Source organism: Salmo trutta, chromosome 15, assembly GCF_901001165.1.
Source record: "Salmo trutta chromosome 15, fSalTru1.1, whole genome shotgun sequence".
Lineage (NCBI taxonomy): Eukaryota > Metazoa > Chordata > Actinopteri > Salmoniformes > Salmonidae > Salmo > Salmo trutta.
Window position 1 is genome coordinate 33343023 of NC_042971.1, and position 10590 is coordinate 33353612.

The window sequence follows — 10590 nt, forward strand, 5'->3', positions numbered from 1 at the left end:
CATCAGCACAAGAACTGTCTGTAGGGAGCTTCATGAAGTGGGTTTCCATTTCCGAGCAGCCGCACACAAGCCTAAGATCACCATGCACAATGCCAAGCGTCGGCTGGAGTGGTATAAAGCTTGCGGAGTAATGGTCTGGGTATCAGGTTTAAGGTAAGACCCAGATGCAGACCGTGTTGAATAAACAATAATTTCATGATCCAATAGGGTCAGGCAATATACAGGTCAAGGCAGGCAGGGGTCAGTAACCAGAGGTGAGGCAACGGTACCGGACGGCAGGCAGGCTCAGGTTAAGCAGAGGTCAAAAATCCAGCGGGGGGCAAAGGTACTGTAGGCAGGCTCAGGGACAGGCAGAGTGGTCAGACAGGCGGGCTTGGAGTCAGGACAGGCAAGGGTCAAAACCAGGAGGACGAGAAAAGAGAGACTGGGGAAAAACCAGGCGCTGAGAAACTAAAGCTGGTTGACTTGACAAACAAGACAAATTGGCAATGGACAAGCAGAGAATTCAGGAATATATACACAGGGGATAATGGGGAAGATAGGCGACACCTGGAGGGGGGTGGAGACAATCACAAGGACAGGTGAAACAGATCAGGGTGTGACGCTGGGGCTGTTTTTCATGGCAGGCCCTTACCTGTTTCCGCATGACAATGCCCCCGTGCACAAAGCAAGGTCCATACAGACATGGTTTGTCGAGATAGGTGTGGAAGAACTTGACTGGCCTGCACAGAGCCCTGACCTCAACCGCATGGAACACTTTTGGGATGAATTGGAACACCGACTGCGAGACAGGCCTAATCACCCAACATCAGTGCTCGACCTCACTAATGCTCTTGTGACTGAATGGATGCAAGTCCCCGCAGCAATGCTCCAACATCTAGTGGAAAGCCTTGACAGAACAGTGGAGTCTGTTAAAGTAGCAAAAAAGGGGGACCAACTCCATATTAATGCCCATGATTTTGGAATGAGATGTTCGACGAACAGGTATCCACATACTCTAGGTCATGTAGTATATTTAAAAAAACACCACATAGCCTAGTATCTTTACTTTTACTCCACTACACTCTTAGACAAAGGTTGCTATCTAGAACCTAAAAGGGTTCTTCATCCGAAGAACACTTTTGGAACCCTTTTTCTTAGAGTGTACATTCCTAAAGAAAATATATACTTTTTACCATACAGTTTTCCTGACACCCAAAAGTAGGCTACTCATTACATTTAGAATGCTCAGGCAGGACAGCAATCCTGACCGGTTGCATCACCGCCTGGTATGGCAACTGCTCGGCATCTGACCGTAAGTCACTACAGAAGGTAGTGCGTACGGCCCAGTACATCACTGGGGCCAAGTTTCCTGCCATCCAGGACCTATATAATAGGAGGTGTCAGAGGAAAGCCCATAAAATTGTCAGAGACTCCAGTCACCCCAGTCATAGACTGTTTTCTCTGCTACCGCACGGCAAGCGGTACCGGAGCACCAAGTCTAGGACCAAAAGGCTCCTTAACAGCTTCTACCCCCAAGCCATAAGACTGCTGAACAATTAACCAAATGGCCACCGGACTATTTACATTGACACCCCCATTTGTTTTGTACACTGCTGCTACTCGCTGTTTATTATCTATGCATAGTCAATTCACCCCTACCTACATGTACAAATTACCTCTACTAACCTGTACCCCTGCACACTGACTCGGTACCGGTACCCCCTGTATATAGCCTCGTTATTATGTTATTGTGTTACTTTTTATTTTTTACTTTCGTTTATTTGGTAAATATTTTCTTAACTCTTGAACTGCACTGTTGGTTAAGGGCTTGTAAGTAAGCATTTCATGGTAAGGTCTACAATTGTATTCAGCGCATGTGACAAATTAAGTTTGATTTGACTTGAATATGTTCCAATTCCAAACCTATTAATATAGCGCATTACCTCTAATGTGGCTGACTCACAAAACACAAATACTGCATTTGTAAATTGTGTCTGAGTGTTGGAGTGTGCTAGTTTTGGACAAGTCTTTTTAGCTAACATTCCATTCCTTTCCACTTCTGTCATTTGCCAAAGAGACTGGCCTTCCAGCAATCTCAACTTTCAGTATGCAGCCGAATTTACAGTGCAGTTGCTGATTGGGAGTTGGAAACAATATTAATATTTTCCATATATAATTTGAAGAACAATATTAAACATTGTTTACAACCTGCTATGGTCATTCCCTTGTGAGAACCCACTGGGCACACACTGGTTGAATCAACGTTGTTTCCAAGTAATTTCAATGACTTGTAATGCACATTAAGACCACAAGATGTCACCAAGTTATTTTCCCAACACTTTCCCTGGCTGCCACTGCTCTTGCTCAACAAAAAATGTCCTCTGTTTTTAAATGTTTTATTTCACCTTTATTTAACCAGGTAGGCCAGTTGAGAACAAATTCTCATTTACAACTGCGATCTGGCCAAGATAAAGCAAAGCAGTGCGACAATAAGCAACAACACAGAGTTACATGTGGGATAAACAAAAGTACAGTCAATAATACAATAGAAAAATCTATATACAATGTGTGCAAATGGAGTAAGGACGTAAGGCAATAACTAGGCCATAGTAGCGAAGTAATTACAATTTAGCAAATTAACACTGGAGTGATTGATGTGCAAGTAGAAATACTGGTGTGCAAAAGAGAAAAAAAAGTAAATAAAAACAATATGGGGAAGAGGTAGGTAGTTGGATGGGCTATTTACAGATGGGCTGTGTACAGCTGCAGCGATCGGTAAGCTGCTCAGATAGCTGATGCTTAAAGTTAGTGAGGGAGATATGTCTCCAACTTCAGTGATTTTTGCAATTCGTTCCAGCCATTGGCAGCAGAGAACTGGAAGGAAAGGCGGCAAATGAGGTGTTGGCTTTGGGGATGACCAGTGAGATATACCTGCTGGAGTGCGTGCTAAGGGTGAGTGTTGTTATGGTGACCAGTGAGCTGAGACAAGGCAGAGCTTTACCTAGCAAAGACTTATAGGTGACCTGGAGCCAGTGGGTCTGGCGATGAATATGTAGTGAGGACCAGCGGACAAGAGCATACAGGTCGCAGTGGTGGGTGGTATATGGGGCTTTGGTGACAAAACAGATGTGTCATCACAACTTTTGGAGATATTTGAACATATCGATTTTGTGGTAAATTGATTTAAAAAATATTCCAATTAAGTTAGATCTATAATTGTCGTTTTTTAAATATACAAGTAGGAAAACCTTAAGATAAATAATCCACTTGTTTAGAAACATTTTGATATTTTTTTTAGTAATGTTATGTGTTTCTACCTGTCATTTAAACAATGACTATCCCAGTTAGCGCTAGTTTATGTTAACTTACTAGCTAGCAACTTCATTAGCTGATTGTCTGAGGTAAAATACATTAAAAAGATAACTTAATTGCAGTTGTAAATGTTTCCACTAGGGACTGATAGCTTTACAGTTAATGTTACTTTATAGCCTTTTAGCTATTTTACACAGTATTCTATGTCATATAGTTTCACCATATGGATGGTGCCAGGTTTCCTCCCGATGTGACGCTTGGTATTCAGGCCAATAGATCAATCTTGGTTTCATCAGACCAGATAATCTTGTTTCTCATGGTCTGAGAGTCTTTAGGTGCCTTTTGGCAAACTCCAAGCTGGCTGTCATGTGTCTTTTACTGAGGAGTAGCTTCTGTCTGGCCACACTACCATAAAGGCCTGATTGATGGAGTGTTGCAGAGATAGTTGTCCTGCTGGAAGGTTCTCCCATCTCCACAGAGGAACTCTGTCAGTGACCATCGGGTTCTTGGTCACTTCCCTGACCAAGGCCCTCCTCCCCCGATTGCTCAGTTTGGCCGAGTGCCAGCTCTAGGAAGAGACTTGGTGGTTCCAATCTTCTTCCATTTAAGGATGATGGAGGCCACTGTGCTCTTGGGGACCTTCAATGCTGCAGACATTTTTTGGTACCCTTCCCCCTTCCTCGACACAATCCTGTCTCGGTGTTCTATGGACAATTCCTTCGATCTCATGGCTTGGTTTTTGCTCTGACATGCACTGTCAACTTTGAGACCTTATATAGACAGGTGTGTGCCTTTCCAAATCATGTCCAATCAATTGAATTTACCACAGGTGGACTCCAATTAAGTTGTAGAAACATCTCAAGGATGATCAATGGAAACAGGATGCATCTGAGCTCAATTTCGAGTCCCATAGCAAAGGGTCTGAATACCTATGTAAATAAAGTATTTCAGTTTTTTTTGTCATTATGTTCTGTTTTGTCTTTACTGTTTTCACTTTGTCATTATGGGGTATTGTGTGTAGATTGCTGAGGATTGTTTTTATTTAATCCATTTTAGAAGGCTGTAACGTAACAAAATGTGAAAAAAAGTCAAGGGGCCTGAATACTTTCCAGAGGCACTGTAGATGTCTGCAGCGCAGAAGAAGAAAAAAAATCCAGCACCCTCAAGGGACGAATTACTTCCAGCACAGGTGTTGGTCGCCTAAATTCACAAATTGGCTAGGCCTAATATATAGGCTAGCATACGAATGGTGGATTAATAGCCCCAGCCTATGAACAACATTTGAATTTACAGTCTTCACTGTTCCCTTCCACTAGCTTCTCCACTGGCCTTTCAGTAAAAATATATATTTTCGAGGAAAGAAGCACCTTGCTCTTGCTTGCTGGATAAAAAATAGGCTAGTGTTCACAATGAACTGGCGGGAAGTTTGAATGTCGTGAGATTCTTTGGTGTGATCACATAGGCTGGTGGTAAAAATACAATAAACGGGAATCCTTTGTTCTCCCCGCACCCTATGTTCCTAGCCCACGCCCAATGCTAGTTTACAATTAAATGTATGTCAGAATGCCTAATGTTAGAATGTGATTGCTGGTAAAGTGACTTAAGTTGCAAGGAGTGAAATGTACAGTAATAGCTGAACAGAGACGGCAAGTAGGGTGAGTGTGCCCCTCGCTGTCAGCAAATAAAATAAAAATGCAATCGTGCTGCTAGGCAATTATATGTATAGCATTTACTTTTACTCAAGTATGGCAATTGAGTCCTTTTCCCACCATTGTTAGGCTACTTGAGTACATTTAAATTCAGATACTTTTACTCTAGTATTTTACTGGGTGACTTTCGCTTGAGTAATTTATTAACTTTACTTGTTCAACCATCAGCGGGCTGAAAACCTTTTCCGTATAGCTTTGGTTTTGCTGCTATTTTGTTTTTAGTTTTTGTCAACAGGGGGCGGCAAAGGCTCATTAATAGGAATTCAGGTACAAAACTGCCGATGCTTCCTTTTTACATTGTGTAACTAATAACTACATTTTGCAGTAGCTTGGTGGTAGTTGAACTTAATTAAAATCTAAGTAGTTTTCAGGTTTTTTTTAGCCATGCAGCTAACTACTGGACCTACACAATCCTTTTTTGTAATAAAAAAAGCAATTATTTTCTGCCCAATTCTCACTTGAAACAGCGTTAGTCAAAATTACTGATGCATACTACCCCAAAGTGACCCATCTTGCCATTGTAGGCAATTCCCCCAGCTAGTTGTAGAGGACAATTTTGGAAATGGGAGGCTAGGAATATGGCAGTTACATTCCCAGCCATTTCATGTAGACCAGCTGTCTCTTCAGAATCTTATTGTAGTAATTAGTCATTTAAAAAAAAATGAAACCCATCGAAGCACTTGAATCTCCAGCTGTAAACCATGTGGAAGTAATACCTCAGCGGATTCATAACAATTTCTCTCCACTAAGTTAACTTGTCCTCGCTGTGATCTGCTACAAAAGGCATTGGCAAGTATTAAGTGATGTGCTCCTGTACCCAACATGCGTGGGTACAAGTCATATAAAAAGGTTGAATAAAATTGTTTCATTACAAGTGTGATAATACCATGTTTCTAATACATCATGAAAGAGACCTCATGCAATCAATTTAAGATATACATGTTGCATTGTTGTATAAGAGCATTCAAAGCTATGAAAGGAAACTGAAGACAAAATAAATGAAATACCTTTATTGTGCCTTTATGGCTTCAAGAATAAAAAACTATAATCAGTAACTTTTTTAAAAAGCAAGGGAAATTTAAGGTCCTCCCCTGAGACGCAGCACAAGATGGAGGGTGGATTCTTTTTGGATGTTGTAATCTGAGAGGGTGCGGCCATCTTCCAGCTGCTTGCCGGCGAAGATCAGCCTCTGCTGGTCTGGGGGGATGCCCTCCTTGTCCTGGATCTTGGCCTTCACATTCTCAATGGTGTCGCTTGGCTCAACCTCGAGGGTGATGGTCTTGCCTGTCAGGGTCTTGACGAAGATCTGCATACCTCCCCTGAGACGCAGCACAAGATGGAGGGTGGATTCTTTCTGGATGTTGTAATCTGAGAGGGTGCGGCCATCTTCCAGCTGCTTGCCGGCGAAGATCAGCCTCTGCTGGTCTGGGGGGATGCCCTCCTTGTCCTGGATCTTGGCCTTCACATTCTCAATGGTGTCGCTTGGCTCAACCTCGAGGGTGATGGTCTTGCCTGTCAGGGTCTTGACGAAGATCTGCATACCTCCCCTGAGACGCAGCACAAGATGGAGGGTGGATTCTTTCTGGATGTTGTAATCTGAGAGGGTGCGGCCATCTTCCAGCTGCTTGCCGGCGAAGATCAGCCTCTGCTGGTCTGGGGGGATGCCCTCCTTGTCCTGGATCTTGGCCTTCACATTCTCAATGGTGTCGCTTGGCTCAACCTCGAGGGTGATGGTCTTGCCTGTCAGGGTCTTGACGAAGATCTGCATACCTCCCCTGAGACGCAGCACAAGATGGAGGGTGGATTCTTTCTGGATGTTGTAATCTGAGAGGGTGCGGCCATCTTCCAGCTGCTTGCCGGCGAAGATCAGCCTCTGCTGGTCTGGGGGGATGCCCTCCTTGTCCTGGATCTTGGCCTTCACATTCTCAATGGTGTCGCTTGGCTCAACCTCGAGGGTGATGGTCTTGCCTGTCAGGGTCTTGACGAAGATCTGCATACCTCCCCTGAGACGCAGCACAAGATGGAGGGTGGATTCTTTCTGGATGTTGTAATCTGAGAGGGTGCGGCCATCTTCCAGCTGCTTGCCGGCGAAGATCAGCCTCTGCTGGTCTGGGGGGATGCCCTCCTTGTCCTGGATCTTGGCCTTCACATTCTCAATGGTGTCGCTTGGCTCAACCTCGAGGGTGATGGTCTTGCCTGTCAGGGTCTTGACGAAGATCTGCATACCTCCCCTGAGACGCAGCACAAGATGGAGGGTGGATTCTTTCTGGATGTTGTAATCTGAGAGGGTGCGGCCATCTTCCAGCTGCTTGCCGGCGAAGATCAGCCTCTGCTGGTCTGGGGGGATGCCCTCCTTGTCCTGGATCTTGGCCTTCACATTCTCAATGGTGTCGCTTGGCTCAACCTCGAGGGTGATGGTCTTGCCTGTCAGGGTCTTGACGAAGATCTGCATACCTCCCCTGAGACGCAGCACAAGATGGAGGGTGGATTCTTTCTGGATGTTGTAATCTGAGAGGGTGCGGCCATCTTCCAGCTGCTTGCCGGCGAAGATCAGCCTCTGCTGGTCTGGGGGGATGCCCTCCTTGTCCTGGATCTTGGCCTTCACATTCTCAATGGTGTCGCTTGGCTCAACCTCGAGGGTGATGGTCTTGCCTGTCAGGGTCTTGACGAAGATCTGCATACCTCCCCTGAGACGCAGCACAAGATGGAGGGTGGATTCTTTCTGGATGTTGTAATCTGAGAGGGTGCGGCCATCTTCCAGCTGCTTGCCGGCGAAGATCAGCCTCTGCTGGTCTGGGGGGATGCCCTCCTTGTCCTGGATCTTGGCCTTCACATTCTCAATGGTGTCGCTTGGCTCAACCTCGAGGGTGATGGTCTTGCCTGTCAGGGTCTTCACGAAGATCTGCATACCTCCCCTGAGACGCAGCACAAGATGGAGGGTGGATTCTTTCTGGATGTTGTAATCTGAGAGGGTGCGGCCATCTTCCAGCTGCTTGCCGGCGAAGATCAGCCTCTGCTGGTCTGGGGGGATGCCCTCCTTGTCCTGGATCTTGGCCTTCACATTCTCAATGGTGTCGCTTGGCTCAACCTCGAGGGTGATGGTCTTGCCTGTCAGGGTCTTCACGAAGATCTGCATCCTTGCACCTGAAAATAAAGTGAAATCAGTTAATCATAACAATAATCCAAATTATGTCCCTACTGAATTAGTGTACCACTCAATACTAATGTCCATTGTTAACAAAGTGAAAATATTACTGCGGTGAAGGAACACATCAAACCTGTTAGTCTGATGCCAATAACTTTTAATTTCATGCATTTGCCATTATGCAAGCTCAAATCGGTCCAAAAGCATACATAGCTCAAATTTGTTGGACTGTAACCAAATATTTTATTATAATTAAACCAAGATATACTACAGCCTGTAGTTTCCAAGTGGGACAAATTAGTCGAGTGTGCAGAGCCAAGCATGCGCTAGCTAGATACTATTAGGTGTTGTAGCATATATCCGTTTAGTAACTCAATTCGCCTTTGCACTCCTTAACGTGATTTTTTTTTAACTTTAAGACGGTAAAGTCTATAGAAAAAACGTAGTCAACTCTGTTCATAACAGAATTTTGTTTTTGGAACAGAACTTTAAGATAAAATGTTTCGTCGATGAGGAAGTGTAAAATGTCGGCCAAAATACATCTTCTCCAACTGGGCTTGGATGCTTCACATTTATACATCCGGTGAAATCTGTCTTTGTTCTATCTGTGGCGTAACGTTAACGTTTGGATTCCGTACCGGCGCCATTTTCCCCCCTCTAACTAGTGTGCCCTTTGTTCAGCTGGCTAGCGAAGCAGCATAAAAATGGGGGAGAAAACTAACAATCGTCGCTACGGCTAACAAACTTCCAGGGAGTTTGAGAAATATTTCACTTGTACAATTGAGGCTTTTTTAAAAAATGAGTAAGGAACAAAAATTAAATATTTTGTGAGGGAAGAGCGAAACAAAGTTGTTCAACACCATTCCAGTAACGTTAGAATTCGACCTGACAGTCTAACGTTACTGGAATGGTGTTGAACAAAGGTGTTTCGCTCTTCCCTCACAAAATATTTTTTGTGCCTTACTCATTTTTTTTTTTTAAAGCAAGTAAATCCAGCCCAGTAGTTAGCTAACAAAATACTATCTGTAATATTTTTAAACGTTAAACTTACAGACATATCAAATCAGTGTACTTACGATTGACCGCAAAGAAGATTTCAAGAAATAGTATTTTGTAATTTCTTCTTGCTTCTAGGTTGAATATATTTCATTGAGGGAGCGCTGTATTTATACAAAGAAAACGTTGTGACGTAGAAAAGCGTCATGTGACAATATCCATCCGCTATTGAAAACATAGTCCGGTCTGTAACCTGTACATTTACGATTTACATTGCATTAATCAATTTCGATTGCAATAAATATACATATTATAACACATATACAAATTCTCGATTAGGACAAGGTGATTTAAAAAAATTACTCGCGGCGGAGTCACATTTATCTGCTGTGTGCTGAGATGTCTCTAGAAATTGCTGGAACGATCCTCGTGAAGAACCCATCCTCCGAATCTGTGATTGGACGCTTGTTTGTCTGAATAACGATTGGTGGATGCTAATGTATCGCTGCGTTGGAATGTGAACGTTTTCAAACTTGTCTGACTACCATGAACTTTCCCAACAACACTGATATGATGTTAAAAAATGTTTTGTGTCATTTCCGATCAACTGTAAAAACAGTTTGAGACTCAAATTATTATTTGGCTTGTTCAGTGTTGGGGGATTATTAATGAAACAATGGAAACTTTTTAGACAATATGTCTCATATCCTCCCATTGATATAGGCCTACTCATACTGTATCAATACCAAGACAATCCCTTCATTAAAGCTATATGGCACAACCTGTCAAATACAATTATTTGTCAGTTGTTCACATTTGTTTCTGTAAACATAATACATAAAGAGCAAATGTCATGGCATTTCCCAATCGTAAAAAAGCAACCAGTAGCAGACCTTTTCATCCAACATACTTCTTAATATAGAGCAGAAACGTGCAGCATGAGGTCCAGCCTCCACGTGTTTCCCAACATATGCTACCAGCTGCTTTGTCTGCACATGTAAAGTAGGCCAGAAAAAACTGAAAAAACTGACACTACTTAGTCCACGAGCCAGACCCCCAAATTTGGGCAGTCGGGCTCACTTGGGCCTACAATGTTTCATAGTGATTTTCTTGAAGGTCTATGTCCCTAGAGTTGGAAAATGTGTGATAGCAGTGCAGCAATGGTAGCTTTTTCTTTCATACATTTTTTTATTTAACCTTTAGTTAACTTGGCAAGTCAGTTAAGAACAAATTCTTATTTACAATGACTCCTACCAAAAGGCAAAAAGCCTCCTGCGGTGATGGGGACTGGGACAAAATATATATAGGACAAAACATACATCACGACAAGAGAGACACCACAACACTTCATAAAGAGAGACCTAAGACAACAACATGGCAGCAACTCATGACAACACAGCACGGTAGCAACACAACATGACAACAACATGGTAGCAACACAACATG

The 10590-nt window shown here is 43.3% G+C and overlaps 1 protein-coding gene across 2 annotated transcripts; it reads right to left on the reverse strand.

The window, feature by feature from the left end:
• Positions 1 to 5998: 5998 nt before the first annotated feature.
• On the reverse strand, positions 5999 to 9560 carry ubb (ubiquitin B). Of its 2 annotated transcripts, XM_029691128.1 has the most exons (3): positions 9225 to 9560; positions 6318 to 8147; positions 5999 to 6089 (listed from the first exon to the last, which is right to left on the reverse strand). In XM_029691128.1, the coding sequence occupies exons 2-3, from the start codon at positions 8137 to 8139 to the stop codon at positions 6082 to 6084; spliced, it is 1830 nt and encodes a 609-aa protein (XP_029546988.1). In that variant the 5' UTR covers positions 8140 to 8147; positions 9225 to 9560; the 3' UTR covers positions 5999 to 6081. The 2 variants fall into 2 exon arrangements, with proteins under 2 accessions (XP_029546988.1, XP_029546987.1); XM_029691127.1 differs by having other exon boundaries at positions 5999 to 8147.
• Between the last annotated feature and the right edge of the window lie 1030 nt (positions 9561 to 10590).

Excerpts from the sequence above, each read along its gene's own strand:
- ubb (XM_029691127.1), bottom strand. The coding sequence starts at position 8,139 with ATGCAGATCTTCGTGAAGACCCTGACAGGCAAGACCATCACCCTCGAG.